The 25,063-nt window shown below is 42.4% G+C and overlaps 1 protein-coding gene and 1 long non-coding RNA gene across 4 annotated transcripts in view; one reads left to right on the forward strand and one right to left on the reverse strand.

Moving 5' to 3' along the window:
- ITGB8 (integrin subunit beta 8) overlaps positions 1 to 25,063 on the reverse strand; it is a 96,300-nt gene that overhangs the window by 59,004 nt on the left and 12,233 nt on the right. For all 3 annotated transcript variants that reach the window (XM_014581219.3, XM_006138342.4, XM_075922240.1), the window contains exon 2: positions 12,194 to 12,279. In XM_014581219.3, the coding sequence (XP_014436705.1) occupies positions 12,194 to 12,279 (86 nt within the window). The remainder of the gene's footprint in view (positions 1 to 12,193; positions 12,280 to 25,063) is intronic.
- LOC142827325 (uncharacterized) lies at positions 136 to 25,050 on the forward strand. Its single transcript, XR_012902010.1, has 3 exons — positions 136 to 202; positions 24,025 to 24,103; positions 24,921 to 25,050. It is a non-coding gene; the product is annotated as an uncharacterized LOC142827325 (long non-coding RNA).

The following is a 25,063-nucleotide window of genomic DNA, read 5'->3' on the forward strand; positions in this document are numbered from 1 at the left end:
TTCAAACAATAAAACGTCATTATAATCACATAGGCTGTTGTACAAGGCTATGGAAGGAACATGTTTTTAATGACAACGACAAGAAAATATTTAAAATAGAAGTTAAATCTAATTGCTAACATTATTTTTTCTTTCAAGGACAAAACGTTTTGAATAGAGAGGATTTTGCACAATTAGAACAAGCTGCTTTTGGAAAAACATGGTATGTACTGTCATTATGTCACTGCAAAATTGTTTGTGCTATATTCACTAAAGCAGTTCCACCAAAGTTATGTGATCCACACTTACCTATTTTACTTAACAAATTTTACTGGGTCTACTAGAAATTTTGTTTACAATGATATTTTAAAATTAGGACCTCTGTTTATGGTTAAGTTTCTCAAGAAGTGGCCAGACTTTTAAGTATTCAGGAAACACAGCAGCTCTTACTGAAATCAGAGGGAACTGCTAGATTTTTGAAACTCTTTTCTGGGGCGGTTGGGATAATGAAAGGTTATTTGAGTGTTGATGAGAAGGAATCCCACTACAGGCAGTCCCCGGGTTACGTACAAGATAGGGACTGTAGGTTTGTTCTTAAGTTGAATCTGTATGTAAGTCGGAACTGGCATCCAGATTCAGCCGCTGCTGAAACTGACCAGCGGCTGACTACAGGAAGCCCGAGGCAGACTTGCTCTGCCCCGGGCTTCCTGGAATCAGCCGCTGACCAGTTTCAACAGGCTGAATCTGGACGCCAGTTCTTACATACAGATTCAACTTAAGTACCCCAGGCGTCCCCAAGTCAGCTGCTGCTGAAACTGATCAGCGGCTGATTCCAGGAAGCCCAGGGCAGAGCAACTCTGCCTCGGGCTTCCTGTAGTCAGCGCTGGTCAGTTTCAGCAGCGGCTGACTTGGGGACGCCTGGGACAGAGCAGCTTGGGTGCTGCTGGGTTGCTCCAGTATCGGTGCTCCTCGGCGCTACTGGACCAACCCAGCAGCACCCAAGCTGCTCTGCCCCAAGCGTCCTGATTCAGCCGCTGCTGAAACTGACCAGCAGTGGCTGAATCAGGACGTCTGGGGCAGAGCAGACGAGGTGCTGCCGGGTTGGTCCAGTAGCGCCCAGAGCGGCACTACGGGACCAACCGGCAGCGCCCCAGCTGCTGTACCACAGGCGTCCGGAGCAAAGCCGCGGAGCACGGGGGCAGCGGGACAGCCCAGACGCGCCGCGGCTGTCCTGCTGCCCGCGTGCTCCGCGGCTTTGCTCTGCTTTGCTCCCCGTCTCCCCGGTCTGTTGGTCTCCAGCAGACCAGGGAGACGGGGAGCAAAGCCGCGGAACACGCCGGCAGCGGGACAGCCGCGGCGCGTCTGGGCTGTCCGCTGCCGGCGTGCTCCCCGGCTTTGCTCCCCGTCTCCCTGATCTGCTGGAAACCAGCAGACCAGGGAGACGGGGAGCAAAGCCTCTGAGGACACTGGCAGCGGGACAGCCGTGGCGCGTCTGGGCTGTCCGCTGCCCTCGTGCTCCGCGGCTTTGCTGCCCGTCTCCCTGGTCTGCTGGAAAACAGCAGACCAGGGAGACGGGCAGCAAACCCCGTTCGTAACTGCGGATCTGACGTAAGTCGGATCCGCGTAACTTGGGGACTGCCTGTACATCTTCCTGGCACTTGGGCTACTATAGATGAGCTGTACTGGGCTCAAAACAGGAGTAACTGGGTAAAATTCTATGATCCATGTTATACAGAATGTCAGACCACATGACTGAATGGTCCCTTCTGGCATTAAAATCTACGAGATGCTAAGCCCGTATGTTCCCTTTACATAAGCTATTAGAGACAATTACACCAGAATCCTGCTTGCTTTGTGGTTGTCTGTGTATGGGGCAGGAAGTGTTTTAAATTGTCAAAATACTGGGAGATGTGGATGACAGTAAAAGACAGTTTCTGCAAAGGAGCTTACCCTTGTGCATAGCTACAAAACTTTTAAGTCAGAGGTGGATTTGTTTCTCCTCTCCCCACCCCCAAACCTTGGGGGCGTCTTGAATGTCAGACTAAACAAACTATCAAAAGAGATATCTTTCATGGAAACTTACTCTATTAAATTCTGTGACTATAGATCTTTTTAATTGATTACTTTCACAAACAACTGTTTTTTAAAGAACAGATTAAATGCATGGGGACTTTTTAAATATCAAATAGAAGTAAATCAGCCAATTTTTATTTTATTGGCAAAGAAAATCAGGCTTTTCTCTCTCTCTCATAGTAGCACACACACAGTTAAGCAAAGAAATGCTGAATATATAAGATGGGGGAAAACACAAAGAGGATGTGGTTGCAAAACAAAACAAAACAAAACAAAACAAAAAAAACTTTAATACAGGGAGTTTTGAAATATGGCCATAACAGGCACAGACAAAATGTAATAATTATTTTTGATACCAGAGCAATATGAGAGCTAGTTGAATAGTTTCAAATGTATGTGTGCGCAAATAATGTAGCAAATTAGCATTTTTGGGATACATTAATTGTTATTTGTGAGTTAACAATGAAAGTTTGCACATCTAGAAAATTTAATAAATTGTAAATAGGAACGATGATTTATCTGAAATATTCATATTGAAAGTGTGTTAGTTGTTATTTGATAGCCACTACCTGAAATCTCTTCAGCAAAAGAATAAAACAAGACAATCATGTAGCCAGGGAGTAGACACAACAACTTTCACCTCAAATGACCAACCACACATGGCAATGAGAAATAGTACAAGGGTCAAAGATAAACTTGATCTTCATTTAAAATTTAGGCTGATAGCACTATGCTGGTCTGCACTGTGAAAAATCCACTCATGAGCATTGTAACTATATTGACCCAACTCACAAGCTGTCTCTACACTGGCATGATTTTGTGCAAAAGCAGATGCTTTTGCGCAAAAACTTGCTGCCTGTCTACACTGGCAGGGAGTTCTTGTGCAAGAACACTGACATTCTAATGTGTGAAATCAGGGCTTCTTGTGCAAAAACTATGATGCTTCTGCTCAGGAATAAGCTCTCTTGTGCAACTGTTTTTGCGCAAGAGGCCAGTGTAGACGGGCAACATGAATTTCTTGAGCAAGAAAGCCTGATGGTTAAAATGGCTGTCGGAGCTTTCTTGCGCAAGAGAGCATCTACACTGGCACAGATGCTCTTCGCAAAAGCACATCTTTTGCGCAAAGGCACATGACAGCGTAGATGCTCTCTCGTGCAAATACTCTAACACAAAAACTCTTGTGTTAAAGAGTATTTGCGCAAAATCTTGCCAATGTAGACATAGCTACAGTGTACACACTGCTATGTCAATGGGAGAATATTCCCTTTACCCTAGCTATCATTAGTTAAGGAGGTGTTGTTCCTAAAGTGATGGTTATGGCAGCAAAGCTATAGTACTGTGTCTATGCCAGTATCATCCCTCAAGCATACACATACCCAAAATGAAAGAGGAAGGGTGAAGTTTGTTCACAAACTACACTTGAACCTCTATACTTTTGGGCTGCGTCTAGACTGGCAAGTTTTTCCGCAAAAGCAGCTGTCTACACTGGCCGCTTGAATTTCCGCAAGAACACTGACGATCTCCTGTAATGTTGTCAGTGTTCTTGCGGAAATGCTATGCTGCTCCCATTTGGGCAAAAGCTCTCTTGCACAAATGCTTTTGTGCAAGAGGGCCAGTGTAGACAACATGGTATTGTTTTGCGCAAAAAAGCCCCAATCGTGAAAATGGCGATCGGGGCTTTCTTGCGCAAAACCACATCTAGATTGGCACGGATGCTTTTCCGCAAAAAGTGCTTTTGCAGAAAAGCGTCCGTGCCAATCTAGATGCTCTTTTCCACAAATGCTTTTAACGGAAAAGCTTTTCCGTTAAAAGCATTTGCGGAAAATCATGCCAGTCTAGACGTAGCCTTGGTGTCCCTAATCCAGGAACAACGTTCAAGTGTATTTGACGAACACTTGGGGATAATAACTACACCTGTAGAAGTTGGAGTCAGTGCATAAATAGAAAGAAAAGTAGTATAATGAGTTTCAATTAACAAGCTTTAAAATGATCAAATTAATGATTCTTGTACTATGTTGAAGAAATATAAAAATATACATTTTGAAGATTTCATATACAAAAATTAAGCTAATGAACAGGAGCGATGAACAGAAGTATTGTGAATATGTTCTCCAGGTGAAGGAGGAATGATTACATGACTCTTGGGATAAGTTTATTGTCTGTAAGGTATGCACTTATATTTCAGTTGAGCGGCAAGCACGCTACTAACACACCATGTGGTCTATGCTATCATGTGCCGAAAGTGTCCATCTGCTATGTACATTGGACAAACATCTCAGACACTTCGCCAAAGGATTAATGCCCACAAAACAGATATCAGACAAGATCACAAGGAGAAAACAGTTTCTTGCCATTTTAACCAGAAAGGACACTCTCTCAATGACTTGACCACCTGCATTCTGCTACAAAGACCTTTTACATCTGCACTTGAAAGGGAATCCTCTGAACTGTCATTCATGTTAAAATTCGACACTTGCCAACAAGGACTTAACAAACATTTGAACTATCTCACCCATTACCAAGACAGTTTCCCCAATTATCACCTCTAATACCATTAACTCACAAACATCCCACTCTCCCTACCTCTAATATCATCAATTCACAGACACTTACCTTCCTTCCTTTCCCCCCTCCCCCCGCATCCCCCTCCTGTTCTGCAATGTGATTTGTCCTTTTCATATTTGTTCATTTTTTTAATTGTATCCTTTGGTATATATGGTTGTGACTACTTTCTTCCACTATTTGATCTGAGGAAGTGGGTCTGGCCCACGAAAGCTCATCATCTAATAAACCATCTTGTTAGTCTTTAAAGTGCTACATTGTCCTGCATTTTGCTTCAGCTACCCCAGACTAACACGGCTACATTTCTATCACTACTCACCATGTGGTCTGTTTGTTTGGGGGACTCTGTGCTGAACTTACTATCCTGCTAGGTATGGCTGAGAGAGCTTTTGAATAAGGCTCTGATCCCTAGCCCATTTAGCACCCATCAACCCTTAACTAGAGGGCAGGGCTACTCAAGTGACCAGAGGAGTTTTTCAAAGTAGTTTAGAGGAAAGTGTGGGTGGGAAGGTCTAGATACACTTCACACTAAAAATACCCTCTGATAAAAACAAAACATCAACAAAGGAACAAATTGTACCACAGAACGAGTTGCAGAAATAAAAAGAGAATGCAGGCAGGAGTCCAGCAACAGAGTGGGGGCTATCCAGTTTATTGCACTCAATGCACCATGTATGATTACCTGCCCTATGAGCAGGTGGTATGCATTTGGTGCAAGGAACTCCTGGCCTTCAGAGACCCTGTGCAGGTTTTGGAGACTACAGGGGCTGAAATGAAAGACAGAGAGGTATATAGATGAGACTTTCTGGGACACAGTAGAATGGTCCAACTCCCATTCTAACAGCCTTTGTGCTATTGAACGAAAGTCTCAGAAAAGGAGAACATCCAAATGGAGCAGAGGAAAACAACTCACAATTGGGAACCTACTTCTAGATGATGTTGTGTTATCCACTAGCACTGAGGATGCCTCCCCAGGGGAGGGAACTCCAGTTACTAGGAAGAGACAGGTAATAGTTATTGGGGATTTGATCATCAGAAACATAGATAGCTGGGTTTGTGATGTCACTGCATGGTGGCTTGCCTGCATGGTGCAAAAGTTATGGATCTCTTGAGATATCTAGATAGATTTATGTGTAGTTGTGGTTGTGGTACATGTAGATACCAACGGCATAAAAAAGGACAAGAGAGAGGACCTGGAGGCAAAATTTAGACTGCTAGGTAACAGATTGAAATCCATGACTTCCGTGGCAGCATTTTCAGAGATACTTCCAGTTTATCACAGGGCGTGTTAGGCAGGCACAACTGCAGGGTCTCAATGCATGGTGTAAGTTAAATGTATTCAAAATTAGGGAAAATTTTGTAAAAGTGGATGCCTAGAAGGATGGATTCCACGTAAGCCAAAATGCAACCAGATATCTGACACTTAAAATAAAAAAGGTTGTAGAGCAGTTTTTAAAGTAGAGACTTGGAGAAAGTCAACAGGTATGGAAGAGCATGTGGTTTGGACACAGACATCACTTAGAAAAGGATCTATTAATGGAGATTCTCTATGATGTCATAATAAGGAGAGAATGGAATATGATAAAATACAGGTAGGATCCGATTAGAAAACGGTCAAATGAAAACAGTCCTATTCAATTACATCATGTAATGGCAGACAACTAAAACATAACAAGTTTTTAAAGTGCTGATATACAATGCTAGTAGTCTAAATAATAAGATGGGTGAACAAGATAAAGTGCCTTGTATTAAATTAGTATATTGATATTATAGGCATCACAGACCCTTGGTGGAATGAGGATAATCAATGGGACACAGTAATACCAGCATATAAATTATAAGTGCAAAATAGGTTGTACCAGTGAGAGAGTGGCACTGTATGTGAAAGAAAGCATAGAATCAAAATGAAATAAAAATCTTCAGTGAACCAAATTGTACCATAAAATCTTTATGGATAGTAATTCCATGCTCTAATAATAAAAATATATCACAAGGTAAAAATTCCTGATTTCAACCATTCCTATTCTGATGGGGTACATGTCAACTAGGACAGGATACAGACATAAAGTTTCTTGACAGCTTAAATGACTGCTTCTTGGAGCAGATAGTTCTGGAAAACACAAGAGGAGAGGTAATTCCTGAATTAGTCCTAAGTGGATCACAGGCTCTGGATTGTATATAGCTGGAACTCTAGAAACAGTGAGCATCATACAGTGTTTAATTAAATTTAACATCCCAATGGTAGGGAAACACCACAACACCTCAACACTGTAGCACTTGGTTTCAGAAAGGGGGACTATACAAACATGAGGAAGTTAGTTAAACAGAAATTGAAAGGGAGTGCCAACCGTGAAATTCCTGTAAGCTGCATGGAACCTTGTTAAAGACACTCAACTTAAATAGGGTATGTCTACACTACAGCACTAATTCGAGCTAACTTAATTCGAATTAGTTAATTCGAACTAAGCTAATTCGAATTAGTGCATCTAGACCTAAAAACTAGTTTGAATTAGCATCTTGCTAATTCGAACTAGCATGTCCACATTGAGTGGACCCTGAACCGAGGTTAAGGATGGCCGGAAGCAGTGCTGGCAGGGCATCAGATTAGGACTTAGAGCGTGGAGCTGCTGTCTCAGGCTAGCCGAGGGCTGTGCTTAAAGGGACCCAACCCCCTCCCCAGACAGACAGTTCTCAAGGGTTCCCCGCTTGCAAAGCAGTCCTGGCTTGGAGTGCCCTGAGTGCCCACGCTCGGCACATCACAGCACTCGGCCATCAGCCCGGCTGCACTTACTGCAGGCTGCCATTCGGTGGGAGGTCAATCGGGGGGGGGGGGGGCTGCAGGAGAGTTTCCACCCCGAGGAGCTCGCAGAGCCACCCCAGTCCTCCCCATTGGGGGCTCGTACCCCATTCCTCCCTCACCTCCTTCCACTTACCCCTCCCTATCCCCACCTTCCTGATGTACAAAATAAAGGACACGTGTGTTCAAAAATAGAAACTCTCTTTATTGAACAAAACTCGGGGAGACTGGGAAAAGGAGGTGGGAGAGGGGAAGAGAGAGGATGGTAGAGGGGAGGGCAACTAAAATGATCAGGGGTTTGGAACAGGTTCCATATGAAGAGAGGCTAAAGAGACTGGGACTTTTCAGCTTAGAAAAGAGGAGACTGAGGGGGGATATGATGGAGGTCTATAAAAGCACGAGTGGTGTGGAGAGGGTGCATAAAGAAAAGTTCTTCATTAGTTCCCATAATAGAAGGACTAGAGGACACCAAATGAAATGAATGGGTATCAGGCTTCAAACTAATAACAGAAAGTTCTTCTTCACAAAGCAAATAGTCACAGAAAGTTCTTCTTCACAGCAAATAGAGGCTGTGAAGGCTAGAACTAGAACAGAGTTTAAAGAGAAGTTAGATAAATTCATGGAGATTGGGTCCATGGAGTGGTATTAGCCAGGGGGTAGAAATGGTGTCCCTGGCCTCTGTTTGTGGAAGGCTGGAGATGGATGGCACGAGACAAATGGCTTGGTCATTGTCTTCGGTCCATCCCCTCCAGGGTCCCTAGTGTTGGCCGCTGTCGGCAGACAGGCTACTGGGCTAGATGGACCTTTGGTCTGACCGAGCATAGCCATTCTAAGCTCAGGGCTCAGGGTTGGGGGTTTCACTGAACCACCCTGATTTTCATGCAAACCTGCTCCTGGGTGGCCAGGCTGGCAGCTATCCTGCCCTAGACGGCCACTTTCCTGTGCCTAGTGTGGAGGTTGTGGATGAGGTCCATGATCTCCGCACTAGACCAGGTGGGTGCCCGTCTCTTGCGGACCTGGGCAGGCTCCCGGGAGCTGCCAGCCTGATCCCGGGAAGAGGCAGAGGGCTGGGTGGCAGCGGGTGGATGGTTCGTGCTGTGCCAGGTGAAGGGTCTGCTGGGTGGGTGCTGGGCTTTAAGGGCTCTGGGCCGGGAGGGGGGCAGACGAGTTTCCCTGGTGGTGCCAAGAGTGGCCACCAGGGAAAGCTGGGGAGGGCTAGCCTCCCACTAGTTCCAATTAAGTGGCTACACAGCCCTTAATTCGAACTACTTAATTCGAAGTAGGCGTTAGTCTTCGTAGAATGAGGTTTACCTAGTTCGAATTAAGCGCTCCCCTAGTTCGAATTAAGTTCGAACTAGCGGTTTGCCTGTGTAGCGCCTATCAAAGTTCATTCAAACTAACGTCTGTTAGTTTGAATTAACTTTGTAGTGTAGACATACCCATATAGATCCCAAATTAAAAACATTAGAAGAGAACCAGAAAAGTTCCACCATGGCTAAACAGCACAGTAGAAGAAGCAGTAAGGATAGAAAGGCATCCTTTAAATAGTGGAAGCTAAATCAAACTGAGGAATATAGACAAGAGCATAAACTCTGGCAAATGAAGTAACTACTGTATATTTTAGAGTTTGTCTGTCTGTCAGTTCAAGAACTCCTCCTAAACAGTAAGAGCTAGGATCACCAGCTTCCTCTGATCATAACCTAAAGCAACGTAAAGGTTTGGCTGTGACAGGACAATGGGATGTGCCTGGAATGGGATTGTTTGACAAGGTCCGTCACCAAAATTCTTAAGCAAAGTAGGCTGCCATGGGATAAGAGAGAAAGTCCTCTCATGGATGCATCAATGGTTAAAAGATAGGAAACAAAAGGTAGGAATAAATGGTCAGTTTTCAGAATGGAGACAGATAAAAATAGTGGTGGCCCTCCGGGGTCTGTACTGGGATAAGTTTTACTCAACATATTCATAAATGAGCTGGAAAAAAAGGGTAAACAGTGAGGTGACAAAATTTGCAGATGGTACAAAACTACTCAAGACAGTTAAGTCCAAAGCATATGATGAAGCGCTACAAAAGGAGTATGCAAAACGGAGGAGTGGACAACAAAATAGGAGATGACATTCAATGTTGATAAATGCAAATCAAAGAACATTGGAAAAGATAATCACAACTATGCATATAAAAAGGATGGAATTTAAATTAGCTGTTCTGACTCAAGGAAGAGCTTTTGGAGTCATTGTGGACAGTTCTCTGAAAACATTCCCTCAATGTGCAGCAGAAGTAAAAAAAAGCTAACAAATTGCTGAGAATCACTAAGAAAGAGACAAAAAAGAAGATAGGACTATCACATTGTCTCTATGTAAATCCACTGTATGCCAAATCTTACATACTGTACGAAGATGTGGTCATCACATCTCAAAAAAGATATATTAGAATCAGAAAAAGACTGGGACTTTCAAGCTTGGAAAAAAGACAACTAAGGGGGATTTGATAGAGGGCTTTAAAATCATGATTAGTGTGGAGAAAGTGAATAAGGAAAGTGTTATTTATTCCTCATAACACAAGAACTAGGGATCACCAAATGAAATGAAATTAATAGGCAGCAAATTTAAAACAAACACAAGTATTTGCTCACACAGTGTGAAATTTGTTTCCCGAGAATACTGTGAATGCCAAGATTATAACAGATTCAAAAAAGAACTAGATACATTCCTGAAAGATAGATCCATCAATGGCTATTATCCAGGATGGGCAGAAACGGTGTTGCTAGCCTTTGTTTGCCAGAAGCCGGGAATGAATGAGATGGGCTGGCTTACTGGATGGTTATTTCTGAAGTACCTGGCATTGGCCTCTGTTGGAAGACAGGCTACTGGGCCAGTTGGACATTTCATCTGTCCAAAAGGGGCTATTCTTATGTTCTTATTAATTTTTTAAAATTATTTTTTACAAAACAATATGGAAAATTATGCTGAGATTAAATGCAATAATTTTATTTTCTAACTGACCCACCATTCGTGAAGGCATGAAGTGGAGAGAGAAACCCACTGGCTGCAATCAGAGCATCAAAATATACACTTGTAAAGTCAGAAGATAATATCTTAAACTATTACTAATGTCCTAACTGTGCTCTTAAAAGTTTTTTGTGCATTTCTACTTGACAGTATACAATACTGCAAAAACCAAACAAACAAATAAACAACATTCCTATCAATCACACTTAAGATCCTTCAGAGTAATGAAAATTCATAATCTAAGATCCCTTTAAGCCGCATGGCCGAGGGAGCCATGCCTGAGCCCCCATGCAGCTACGCAGATGTCTAACAAGTCCCGTGAAGTAGCTCGGGGCTACTGCAGAGTGCCACCTCTGTCTACCAGCCATGGCAGTTCCATGTTGGGGCCAGAAGTGGATGCCTCTCCCCTGGTCATGGCAGCTTAATGCTGGGGCCAGGTCCTCTTCCCTAGCCACAGAAACTCCATGTTGGACTGGAGGAGTGCACCTCTTCACAGTCCATGATGCCCAACCCAGAGTTGTCAGAACAGATGCTCTGCCACGGAACAGGAGCCCCTTCCCCCAGCTGTGCCCGCTGGATGTGTGACAGCCACGGAGAGGCATCTCTCACCTAGCCCCAAGATGCTGTGATGAGAAAAGGCTGGGGGGTAGTCCTCCCTCCCCAGGGCAGCTTGTACCCCAAACCTCTCATCCTCAGCTCCACCTCAGAACCTGCACCCACAGCTAGAGCCCAAACCCCAACCCACAGCCTGAGTCCTGAGCCCCCTCCCACACTCTAACCTCTTGGCCGTCACACATAGTCCGTGTATGGAATGATTTTAGTTATGTGATACATCACCTTCATATTGCAACATATAATGAAAGTAATTCTGTGCATGGACATAAACAATTAGGGTATGTCTAAACTACATGGCTCCGTCGACGGAGCCATGTAGATTTGTTTGTTTGGCAAAGGGAAATGAAGCCGCGATTTAAATAATCGCGGCTTCATTTAAATTTAAATGGCTGCCGCGCTGAGCCAACAAACAGCAGCTGTTTGTCGGCTCAGCGCGGCAGCCATTTAAATTTAAATGAAGCCGCGATTATTTAAATCACAGCTTCATTTCCCTTTGCCGATCAGCCTAATGTAGTTGATATTATTTCTGTATTTAATAAAAGACCAAAACAGTATCGATTTAAGAATAGTGCAACTTATCATGAAAGCATTACAGTCTCTGGTAAATCACAAAACTGTAGGCTCCTTCTGTCAAAAATAGCAAAACATCAGCTTTTCCAATATGTGACAAAGGAAATAATGCAGGATGAAATTAAATTGACTCCTATAATTTCAAAACAAAAACATTACGAATAAAGTAATTTGTTTAAATGTAATAAGCACAGATATGAAATTGATTTGCTTCTGATATATAGTGAGATGTTTAGTAGAAATTACTGATAAGTTATCTTGTATTGCTGAGGCCAAAAGCTTTTGAACTCCCCAAAGTTACTTTTAGCCTGCCAATACTGTCCACAAAGCAGATGGAAAAAATAAAATGGTTCACACTTTATTTAAAATTATTGTAATTTTTCAAATAAAAAAGTAAAATTTTCTCTTTTGAGAACCAAACGTATTTCACATGATTTCTCAGGTGCTGTCTTTAAGAATAAGTCTAAACAGATTTTTCTCTACTATTTCTCAAGATCTTTCTTGTTCATATTTTGGAGTAACTGCATCTGTATAAGTGCGTTAAAAGCCTCTAAAAATAAATAAATCCAACAAAACAATGAAATAGCTAACCTCTTGAGTACACCATCCACACTCTGGGCCCAGGGCAAGGCACATTTTGCATGTTACTGCATTTGAAGTGGCACATCTGTTTTCCGCTGTAATGAAACATAAAAACAAACATTCATGATTGTATTTGGGAACTATGTAAAATGACTAATTTTAAACTTTGATTAAATAAACTACTATTTAGCAGATTAAGACTGGTGACAAAGTTTTTGAATAAGAGAAGAACAGGATAAGAACATTAAAAGAGACGTATTAGGTCAGACCAAAGGTCCATTTAGCCCATATCGGCTGTGTCTACACTGGGCCACTTATTCCGGAAAATCAGCCGCTTTTCCGGAATAAGCTGCGAGCTGTTTACACTGGCCCTTGAATTTCCGGAAAAGCAACGACATTCTACTGTACAAAATTAGCCGCTATTCCAGAAAAGCTACGCTGCTCCCGCTCGGGCATAAGTCCGTATTCCGGAACACTGTTCCGGAAAAGGGCCAGTGTAGACAGCCCAGTAGTCTTTTCCGGAAAAAAGCCCCGATCGTGAAAATGACGATCAGCGCTCTTTTCCGGAAAAGCGCGTCTACATTGGCCACAGATGCTTTTCTGGAAAAAGGGCTTTTCCGGAAAAGCATCCTGCCAATGTAGACGCTCTTTTTCCTGAAATACTTATAACGAAAACTATTCTGTTTTAAGCATTTCCGGAAATTCATGCCAGTGTAGACACAGCCATCCTGTCTTCTGATAGAGGCTAATGCTAGGTGCACAGAAGGAATGAACAGAACAGGTAATCATCAACTGTTCCATCCCGTCGCCCATTCCCTCCTTCTAGCAAACACAGGATAGAGGCTCCATCTCTCCCATCCTGGCTAACAGCCACTGATGAACCTATCCTCCATGAATTTATCTAGCTCTTTTTTGAACCCTGGTATAGTCTTTCACAACATTGTGCATTGTGCGAAAAAAAATACTTCCTTTTGTTTGTTTTAAGCTTGGCTGCCTGTTATTTTAATTGGTAATCCCTAGTTCTTGAGTTATGAGGAGTAAACAACATTTCCATATTTTCTTTCTCAACGCCAGTCATGATTTTATAGATCTCTGTCATATCCCCCTCGGTTGTTTCTTTTCCAAGCTGAAAAGACTCAGTCTCGTTAATCTTTTCTTCTATAGCAACAGTTCTATACCCCTAATCATTTTTGTAGCTCTTTTCCAATGTTAATATATTTTTTGAGATGGGATGACCACAAATCTGCATGCAGTATTCAAAGTGTGAGCATACAGTGGATTTATATAAAAGCAATATATTTTCTGTCTTATTATCTATCCTTTTCTTAACGATTCCCAACATTCTAGGGGTTTTTTGTTTTTGTTTTTTTACTTCTGCTGCACACTTAGGCTACATCTAGATTGCAGAGTTCTATCAGTAAAACCTATGCAAATTGCAAAGTGCAATTTGCATATCTTTTCCACAGTTTTTTTTGGAAGAGGCTTTTCCAAAATTTGGCCTGTCTACACAGGGCCAAATTTCAGAAAAACCTCCTCCTTTGGAACATCCCTTATTTTGCATACAATAAGGAATACAGATAAGCTGAAAGAACACATCTGCTTTTTCAGAAACTGTTCTGAAAAAGCGGAAGTGTTCCTTGGATGCGGTAGAGTTGTCTGCTGCAGTGTAGACATAACCTGAGTGGATGTTTTCAGAGAACTATCCACAATTACTCCAAGATTTGTCTCTTGAATGGTAACAGCTAAATTATACCCCATCATTTCATGTGCATAAATGGGATTATCTATTCCAATATGCATTACTTTCATTTTTTTTGTCCACTCACCCATCTTTGTGAGAGACTTTTATAGCTCTTTGTAGTCTGCTTGAGACTTGACTATCTTGAGTTATCTTATATCATCTGTAACTTATAACTTATTTGTTGAATAGTAATAGAGAGGTAGCTGTGCTATGCTGATCTTGGTAAAACAGAAGGAAAAAATATATAGCACTTTAAAGTCCTACATATTTTTTGCTTTTGTTTTATAACTAATTTACTGTTACTCCTTTCCCCCTATCATTTATGAATATATGGAATAAGACTGATCTCAGTACAGATCTCTGAAAGACATCACTATTTACCTTTTTTCCAATCTAAAAAGTGACCAGGAGCTCTTCCATAGTTTTAGCCTTAGAGTCTCTGCCTGCTTCTGTGCAAACTGATTGTGTTTCTTGCCAACAGTGATGCCACTATGTCTGCTGCACTTCAAATTAAATATACACCAGTGAATACTGAAGAGCCATAAGTTTCATTTTCCTAATGCTTCTCATCAGGGAGACACTCCAGTACCACAAAATACACTCTGATGTGAGAGACACTTAGGCTATGCTGCTACAGCTGCACTGTTGTAAGGAATACAATGTTGCGGGTTTTTGCTGTCATGGGTTCTAGTATCACGAGTGTTCTTTGAGTGGGTTAACAAGCATGTGGACTGGGGGGATCCAGTGGATGTAATATATTTAGATTTTCAGAAAGCCTTTGACAAGATCCTCACTAAAGGCTCTTAAGCAAAACAGGCTATCATAGGATGAGAGGGAAGGTCCTCTCATGTATTGGTAAATGGTTAAAAAACAGAAAACAAAACACAGAAATACTAAAAGTTTGGAAGAGTTCCTTGCATAACTTGTGCTTACCTGATGACAGCTTGGGAACTCTTGGTATATATAAAAATAGATCAATGCTCAATATACTGTGATCTTAATGTCCAATCACATCTTTCAATTAATGGCAAAAATCACAATGACTTAAATAGAAGCATGATCTGCCTTCTATTACATACAAGCTGTGTCCAAACTGTTTTACAATTATAATAATCAAAATAATTCAGAGAAAGAATTGAACACATATGAAAGGGAGAAATACATTATATATACGTTTATTTTCAAATGAGAAGAGTGTAACACGGGAAACACAATTTTAGATCAGAAGAAATGCTGCAGAAGAGAAATTGCTTGAATGGGCAAAGAGAACGTTAGTGCTAGGTAAGTGGAGGAGCATGAAAGAAAGTAAAAAGAACAAAAACAGTCTATGAGGTGTACATTTGCAAATCCAGATGATTTTTTAAAATTTCAACATGGTAAATTTGGATTACAACTGAAATGAATTCAAGGCACTTCAGTACTGTTCTTTGATACCATCAAACTTCTTTGAATTTTTGACATGGGCTTGAGCATCCTCCACTTTCTGAAATCTAGAGAGCTGGATTTTGGATGCCCCAGAGAAGATGGTGCTACAAATTAAAAGGATGGAAGAGGACAGCACTGATAAGGATTTTAGTCAAGGCAGCACATTGGCAAGGTTGCTGAGTTGTTGATAGACAGATTTGTAGGCATAAGAGAGTCCAGAATGATGCCAAGATGTTGGAGGAGGAAAACAGAAAGGATGGAGTTGTATTTGAGGATTTCTTTGCTTAAGAGAATCACTTTTCTCTTCAATTCAATATCTACTGAAGTAGAGAAGAAGCCACAAGTTTATTGGGTCATGACAGACAGAGGCCAAGTCTACACTTATGTGGAAGTTCAAATTATGATATGCAACTCTGGCTATGTTAATTGCATAGCTGTAATTGACATATCTTAATTCAAACTTTGGTACCATCTCCACAATAGGAGGTCAATGGGAGCAAACACTTCCATTGCCTTTCCCTAGCAAGGAGTACCAGCATTGACAGTGGCACCTTCAGCATTCAACTTAGTGGGCCTTTACTAGACCTGCTAAAATCCAACACCAGAAGATGGATCACTGCTGTGTCAATCTTCTGGGAAGTGAAGATGTGGCCAGAGAGAGGAACAGGGAAAAGTCATTAAAGGTTCCAAAGGGTATAGAATGGCTGATCATCATCCTAAGGATGGAAACTAAAAGAAAAGTTAGGGAAAAGTTGGACTGAAGAGAAAAGAGGCTAAGGCCTCAGCCATGATAACGTCCATTGAGATGGAGCAACATCTAACAGAAGAGCTGTTGGACATGTAAGAGCTGGGGATGTAAGTGACTAGTTGACTAGTGACTCAACTATTCGCTTTCCCGATGCTTGCTGACTCTATCAGAGAGAGACAACAAGGGAGGATGGTGGGGAGAGAGAGCAGGAGCTGTGCCGGGTGAAGCCAGCTTAAAAACTGGTTCCCTCCCAGCACCATCTCCTTCCCAGCACCATCAGTTGATTCCCGGCTTGTGCCAAGTTCCCCCCACTGTGCTTTTGCCTGATGGCTCTTAATACATTTAAAAGGCAGAACTGCAGCAGGGTTAGCTCCCAGGGCCAGGAACTAACCCTGTTGCGGCTCTGCAGTTTCCCCCCCTTATCAACTAATCAACTAGTGAATGGAAATTTCATTGACAGTCAATTCGCGGATTAAATGCCCAAGTAAGAGCAGAAAGTTTATAGGAGAAATCAACAGGGGAAAGTGGTCCACAGAACTGAAGGTTGCACTATGACCAAGGAGAACAAGGAGAGGAAAAGAGCCTTAATCAGAAATAAGAAGGTTGTGAGTTACATGTAAAAGATCAATTCTACTATTACTATTTACCTTAAGAGTTTTTAATATGATATATTGGCCTGTATGACTAAATAGACAAAAATGGGCCAAATTAATCCTTTGTAATCACTATAATCAAAGGAGTTAAACCAGGAAGCAAATGAATATAAGGAAGTCATTGTACCATATTAAGAGAGTGCTCACTACAGATATAGATTCCAATATACATAATACAGGTAATTTATTTACAGAGTTCTTGTATATACTGCTTAAACATTTCCCAGAATGAAAAGTTACTGCATGTGTAACATGATCTATATAAACTCACATCTGCCAATAAGGATAATGAATGTCAATCATCAACAGGATGAGTGGACAGCATCAGGAAGCTGAAAAAGTACAAAACTTCTTCCTGATTTTTTTTAATGTTATTGCAGGTGATGAATTTAGCTAGATTCTATTTTAGCAGAAATAACTAGGAGTGAAAACAGCAAGAAAAAGAAGACTCTAAACTCTAGTTTGGATTTTCCATGTGACATTGTCAGATAAAGACAGTTAACAAATGCGAACTAGAGAACTGTCAGAGAGAAATCTTTTTACTGGGAACTTTTCAGTGTCAAAAATTCTATTTTGCGGTCATGAAATTAATGACTTGCAATTGAAGGTCTTGGAATCACTGACTTAAAAGATTAATTCATTTGGAATGAATAGTCACAGAGAGGTAGCTATGTTAGTCTGATATTGGTAAAACAAAAAAAGCAGCCATGTAGCACTTTAAAGACTAACAAGATAGTTTATTAAGTGATTAGCTTTCGTGAGGCAGACCCACTTCTTCAGATCATATTCTGAAAGCAAATTGGCATGACCATTATATAACAGAGGGATACAATGAAAAGAGTAAAAAAATACAAACTGAAAAATCAGCTACATAGAACAGAAGGTAAAGGCGAGGGGGCGTGGGAAGTGACAAGGAAGGAGGAAATTGCTTACTGTAAGAGTCAATTAAGTGGCTAATTTGGAGTCACTACAAATATCAAAAGGTAGGGAGGCTGTCTCTGTAATGTGTAATATAATTATCATCTCGATTAAGGCCCATTTGCAAGGTGTCGAATTTTAGCATAAATAAAGGTTCTGACCTCACCCTCTGTGATCTGGTGTTAAAGTCTCTTTGTTGTAAAATGCATGTTGTCAGGTCTTTAAGGGAATTGCCAATTTGATTGAAATGCAGGCTGACAGGTTTGTGTGTGGAGATTTCTGATGTCTGATTTTGTGAGCATTGATTCTTTGGTGAAGTGACTGTCCAGTTTGTCCAATATAGATCGCAGAGGGGCATTGCTGGCACATGATGGCATTTATCAGATTGCTGGACGTACAGGAATATGAGCCCTTGATCATATAACTGACATGGTTAGGTCCAGTGATGGTGTCTCCAGAGTAAATACGTGGAAAAAACTGGCAATGGGGTTTGTTTTGGGTTTTTATCAATCTGGTATTCTGTCTTTAAGTTTCTGGTCCGCTCCAATCCCACTGACAGAGACAAAAAACTTACAAGATGTCTACCAAGCATTCATAAAACTCAATTACTCACCGGGAGAAGTAAAAAAACAGATTGAAAAGGGCAGACGAATACCCAGAAACCAGCTACTTCTAGATAGGCCCAAGAAAATCAACAACAGAACACCACCACTTGTCATCACCTATAGCCTCTAACTCAGACCCCCTCCAAAGCATTATCAATAACCTACAACCTATACTGGAACATGAAGCTACAGTCCGAGAGGCTCTGGATAACAGACCTGTACTCTCCTAGCGTATGTCTACACTACAGTGCTAATTCGAACTTAGTTCGAATTAGTTCGAATTGGCTTAGTTCGAATTAACTAACGCATCCAGACTAAAAAACTAGTTCGAATTAGCGTTTTGCTAATTCGAACTAGCATGTCCACACAGAGTGGACCCTGAACCGGGATTAAGGATGGCCGGAAGCTGTGCCGGCAGGGCATCAGATGAGGACTTAGAGCGTGGAGCTGCTGTCTCAGACTAGCCGAGGGATGTGCTTAAAGGGACCCGACCCCCACCCCGGACAGATAGTTCTCAGGGGTGCCCCACTTGCAAAGCAGTCCTGGCTTGGATTGCCCGGAGTACCCACACTGGGCACATCACAGCACTCGGCCATCAGACCGGCTGCACTTGCCGCAGGCTGCCATCTGGGGAGAGGGTGCAATTGGGGGGCTGGAGGAGAGGTTCCACCCCCAGAAGCCCGCAGAGCCAGCCCAGTCCTCCCCATCAGGGGCTCGTACCCCATTCCTCCCTCACCTCCTTCCACTTACCCCTCCCTAGCCCCCCTTCCTGATGTACAAAATAAAGGACAATTGTGTTCAAAAATAGAATCTCTCTTTATTGAACAAAACTGGGGGAGACTGGGAAAAGGAGATGGGAGAGGGGAAGAGAGAGGGTGGGAGAGGAGAGGAGAGGACAACTACAATGATGAGGGGTTTGGAACAGGTCCCATATGAAGAGAGGCTAAAGAGACTGGGACTTTTCAGCTTAGAAAAGAGGAGATGGAGGGGGGATATGATAGAGGTCTATAAAAGCATTAGTGGTGTGGAGAGGGTGCATACAGAAAAGTTCTTCATTAGTTCCCATAATAGAAGGACTAGAGGGCACCAAAGGAAAGGAATGGGTAGCAGGCTTCAAACTAACAACAGAAAGTCCTTCTTCACAAAGCAAATAGTCAACCTGTGGAACTTCTTGCTGCAGGAGGCTGTGAAGGCTAGAACTAGAACAGAGTTTAAAGAGAAGTGAGATCAATTCATGGAGGTTGGGTCCAGGGGGTAGGAGTGGTGTCCTTGCCCAAAGTTTGTGGAACGCTGGAGAGGGATGACACGAGACAAATGGCTTGGTCACTGTCTTTGGTCCATCCCCTCTAGGGTCCCTAGGGTTGGCCGCTGTCGGCGGACAGGCTACTGGGCTAGATGGACATTTGGTCTGACCCAGTACGGCCATTCTAAGCTCAGGGCTCAGGGTCGGGGGTCTCAGTGGACCACCTTGATTTTCATGCCAACCTGCTCCTGGGTGGCCAGGCTGGCAGCTCTCCTGCCCTAGACGGCCGCTTTCCTGTGCCTAGTGCGGAGGTCGTGGACGAGGGCCACGATGTCTGCACTGGACCAGGCAGGTGCCCGCCTCTTGCGGTCCTGGGCAAGCTCCTGGGAGCCGCCAGCCTGGTCCCGGGAAGAGGGGAAGGGCTGGGAGGCATCGGGTGGCTGGCTCATGCCGTGCCAGGTGCAGGGTCTGCTGGCTGGGTGCTGGCAGGCTTGCACCTGGCACGGGGATCGTAGCCAACCCATGCACCTTTAAGGGGTCCGGGGCCAGGAGGGGGGCAATAGAGTTTCCCTGGTGTTGGCCAGAGTGGCCACCAGGGAAAGCTGGGGAGGGCTAGCCTCCCACTAGTTCGAATTAAGGGGCTACACACCCCTTAATTCGAACTAGTAAGTTCGAACTAGGCTTAGTCCTCGTGGAATGAGGTTTACCTAGTTCGAACTAAGCGCTCCGCTAGTTCGAATTAAGTTCGAACTAGCGGAGCACTAGTGTAGCGCCTATCAAAGTTAATTTGAATTAACATTCGTTAGTTCGAATTAACTTTGTAGTGTAGACATACCCCTATAGACAACCACCTAACCTCAGGAAGATTCTCACTAACAACGACAGGGCATACCACATTAAAACTAACCCTGGAAGTTTCCCTTGCAACAAACCCCGTTGCCAGCTTTGTCCACATATATACTCTGGAGACACCATCACTGGACCTAATCATACAGAGGGAGAGGACTTTTATTTATGCTAAAATTCGACAAGTTGTGAATGGGCCTTAATCAAGATGGCAATTATTTTACACATTACAAAGACAGCCTCCCCACCTTTTAATATTCATAGTGACTCCAAATTAGTCACTTAATTGACTCTTACAGTAAGCAATTTCCTCTTTCCTTGTCACTTCTCCTCCCCACCTTCTGTTCTATGTAGCTCATTTGTCAGTTTGTATTTTTTTTACTTTTTTCATTGTATCCCTCTGTTATATAATGGTCATGCCAATTCGCTTTCAGAATATGATCTGAAGAAGTGGGTTTGCCCCACGAAAGCTCATCACCTAATAAACTACCTTGTTAGTCTTTAAAGTACTACATGACTGCTTTTTTTTTTTTCATTTGGAATGAAGAAGAGGGAAAACTTGAAACTGATTTATTGATACCCAAAATAGCTTTTTGTAAGATCATTTATTTAGTTTCTATGTTTCTGTTTCAACATGATCTTTTCCAGCAATTACATTTATGGACATGCTTTCATTCACAAAGTATTTATTGTTTAGTTATAAGCGTATTATAAAACCTTAAAGTGAAAAGCTTCTACTAAATCAGGTTTTTTTAAAAAACTGATTCCAAAAAGTAAGAAATATTTTTATGAGTTGGCTGAGAAAAAAGAAGAATTTTCTTGCCACTTCACCAACAACAGAATCCAGACAAGACTTGCCAAAGTTAAGAGCAAGTTTCTACTGGCTTAGAACTGATGTATGCCAAAAGGTATTTTAAACCAGAAGGGCCAAATTTTGTCTTGAGAACCATAAAGGCATAGGTGCATAATAAAAACTAAGTGTAGCACATACATAAAAGAAGAATTACCCATACAAATCATAATGATCACAGTTATTGCAGAAATGACTACAACAAAAGGGAACAAAGATAGGGAAAAATCTAGAGAACAGGGTAAGCATATTCTTTTTTCCACACACTGTGACTAATCTCACGTAGTGCATTCAAAAGAAGCATTTAATCCCAGAGATGGAGTAAACTCTGCACTGTTAAACACATATGCTGAATATGTTCAGCAGTTGTGACTCTACATTATCTATTTACATACAAACATAACTTTGTCTCAAAGCAGACAAAAATTCAAGGTTACATTAACTACCATTGCACCTGTTTACATTACCTTGTGAACAGCACCAGGAAGCTGAATAGGCACAAAACTATTTGGCCTTCAAACTGTTTAATAAATTAGTACATGGTGTTGAAGGTCAGAATGGTCATTTATGATTATGTAGCTAACATAACAGAGGTTACAGAATTTCACCCAGTCACTTCTGTATCAAAGCCAGAAACTTTCTCTGAACTTAATCATGGCTAAAGAAAGACATCTAATCTTATTTGAAAGATTTAAATCCACTATGATGACATGTTTCAGAGATGAAGCCATGTTAGAATGTTTCAGCAAAAACAAGAAGGAGTCTAGTGGCACTTTAAAGACAAATGCTCAGGGTATTAGAGCATAAGCTTTCGTGAGCTACAACTCACTTACTCAGGGTATGTCTACACTACCCTCCTAGTTCGAACTAGGAGGGTAATGTAGGCATACCGCACTTGCAAATGAAGCCCGGGATTTGAATTTCCCGGGCTTCATTTGCATAAGCGGGGAGCCGCCATTTTTAAAACCCCGCTGGTTCGAACCCCGTGCAGCGCGGCTACACGGGGCACGAACTAGGTAGTTCGAACTAGGCTTCCTAGTTCGAACTACCGTTACTCCTCATGAAATGAGTGCGGTATGCCTACATTACCCCGCTAGTTCGAACTAGCGGGGTAGTGTAGACATACCCTCAGATGCTAAAGAGAAAAAGACAGACAGACAGATAAAAAGGGGAAAAAAGGATACTAGAAGGTAGTTTGGGAGCCATTGACAATGCAGAATACCCCTTCCTAACTTAGTGGAATATGGTCGGTTTCCAAATAACTGGGTGTCTAAGCAAGACATCTGTTGACATCTGAAATAGAACAGAATACAGAAAAAATCCTTTTCTCTATGATGATTGGAGTTACTCCTTCCCAAACATTACAGGAGCCATGGCTGCCATAGCCTGGTAAGGGAGAAACCAAGATTTGTGAAGGACTACTGTTTGAGAGGAGAATGGGAGTTGACTCCTTCACTGGCTCTACAAATCAAAGTGGATCGCTTGCATTAAGTCCAAATGTTCTCAATATTGGGTGAGCTGATACATGCAATTGGGGTGGGTGTGTTCTGGTACCTCTAATTATTGTGTGAAGCAAAGTCAGGTTGTTGTCTTATGTTTGAACTCATCTATTTTCAAAGATGTCTTTTTTCTAATATTACTGTAAAATATACAGATATTAAAATTACTGGGAAGGTAGCAGGCACTTACAGTAATTCCATGTTTGAGACACCAGTATGCCATGGGCATACAGAGAGCATGGGAGCATGCAACACCTTGTCTTTTTATATAAAACATGCTTACGATGTTGTCAGTGTAGACTCTGACATGTCTGCCAGACAGTGCTGGAAGAAAATGGTGGCATGCAAGTCTGATGGCTCTGAGCTCTAGAATGTTTGTGTGAAGGGTCCTCTCTGATGGGGACCAAAGACCCTGAGTTGTTGTGTTTGTCATGTGTGCTTCCTATCTCATGAGGGAAGCGTCTGTGGTGACGATAGCAGAGAGTTCTGGAGTTAGGAAAGGGATCCCTGTGCATAGATTTTTGGGTTTCATCCACCATAGTATTGCACCTTTCACTGTTGCGGGGATGGAAAGAGTCTTAGTCAATGAATGGATATTTGCTTTGTATACTGTTCTTAGCTGTCCCTGAAGGCAATGCATGAAAAGGCATGCATTTGGTACTATGGGGCTGTGTCTACACTGGGCCACTTATTCCGGAAAAGCAGCTGCTTTTCCGGAATAACTTGCCAGCTGTCTATACTGGCCGCTTGCTTTTCCGGAAAAGCAATGACGATCTACTGTAAAATTGTCAGTGTTTTTCCGGAAAAACTATGCTGCTCCCGTTCGGGCAAAAGTCCTTTTCTGGAAAAACTGTTCCGGAAAAGGGCCAGTGTAGACAGCACAGTAGTCTTTTTCACAAAAAAGCCCCGATCGCGAAAATGACGATCAGGGCTTTTTTCCGGAAAAGCGCGTCTACATTGGCCATGGACGCTTTTCCGGAAAAAGTGCTTTTCCGGAAAAGCATCCTGCCAATGTAGACGCGCTTTTTCTGGAAATACTTATAACGGAAAACTGTTCTGTTTTAAGCATTTCCGGAAAAGGGTGCCAGTGTAGACGTAGCCTGGGATTCCATGATTCCATGTGTCCCAACAGTTGTAGGCAATCATGGGCTGTGACTCGAGGAATGACCTGTAGCTTGATGACTATGTCTCTGATTCTTTCGAACCTGCTGGTTGGTAAGGAGGCTATGGCTGTTTTTGCATTTAGTTGCATTCCGATAAACTGTATTGACTGCAATGGTACAAACAGTGATTTCATCTTGTTTATTAATAGGCCCAGAGAGTGCTATGACCACGGAAGTACTGCGATGGGATACTGTTTCTTATTTTGCCCTGATCAAGCAATCGCCCAGGTAGGGAAAGATGATAATGTCTTGCTTCCTTAGGTAAGCAGTGACTACAGCCAGCATTTTGGAAAAAGCTCACAGTGCTGAAGAGAGTCCAAATGGCAGGACCGTATACTGGAAGTGGTCAGGACCTAGGACCAAGCAAAGAAAACATCTGTGAGTGGGATGAATCATTACATGAAAATAAGTGTCTTGCAAGTTGAGAGATGAAAACCAATCTCCTTGCTCCATGCAGGGATGATTGTGGCTAGTGTCACCATCTTGAATCTTTGCCTTTTTACATATTTGTTGAGGGTTCTGAGATCTAGAATTCATTTTTTGTGTGTGAAAAAATAATGTGAATAAAACCTTCTTCCCCTGTATTCATGGGGGATGGGTGCCTAGCTGAAGAAGGTGTTAGACCTCCTGATTCACCATAAGATTGTGAGAGTGGTCCCTGAAGAGGGACAGAGTGTGTGATTGGGAAGGAGGGACAGAGGTAAAGGGAATGGCATATCTTGATCAGATCATCTGGAGAGCTCATTTGTTAGATGTTATAGACTGCCATTTGGTGAAAAAAGGCAGGAGACGATTATGGAGTGGTTTATAACCAGATGATGACACTGGAGTGGGTGACAGTGTTTTCAATTCCTTGACCAGAACCTTAAATTTGCTTTTTTTGCTGAGGGGGGGTTGGTTCATAGAGTTGATTTGCATGTATATATGTTGCTGTCTACTGTGACCACCATGTTGTTGTGGTCTTGCCTTTGGTGCTGGTAAGTATATTGTGGGTGCCTTGGTCTGGGGTGAGGCTGATTTCTGTACTGTCTTCTCCTGATTGCAGATGTATGTATTTCTAGAGAGTGAAGCGTGACTCTGAAGTCTTTCATAGAATGAAAGATCTCATCGGTCTTGGTGGAGAAGAGTTTCTCACCCTCAAATGGAAGGTCTTCTGTGGTTAATTGTATCTCGTGGGGAAAAGCTACA

The sequence above is a fragment of the Pelodiscus sinensis genome, chromosome 2 (genome assembly GCF_049634645.1).
Source record: "Pelodiscus sinensis isolate JC-2024 chromosome 2, ASM4963464v1, whole genome shotgun sequence".
NCBI classification, from domain to species: domain Eukaryota; kingdom Metazoa; phylum Chordata; order Testudines; family Trionychidae; genus Pelodiscus; species Pelodiscus sinensis.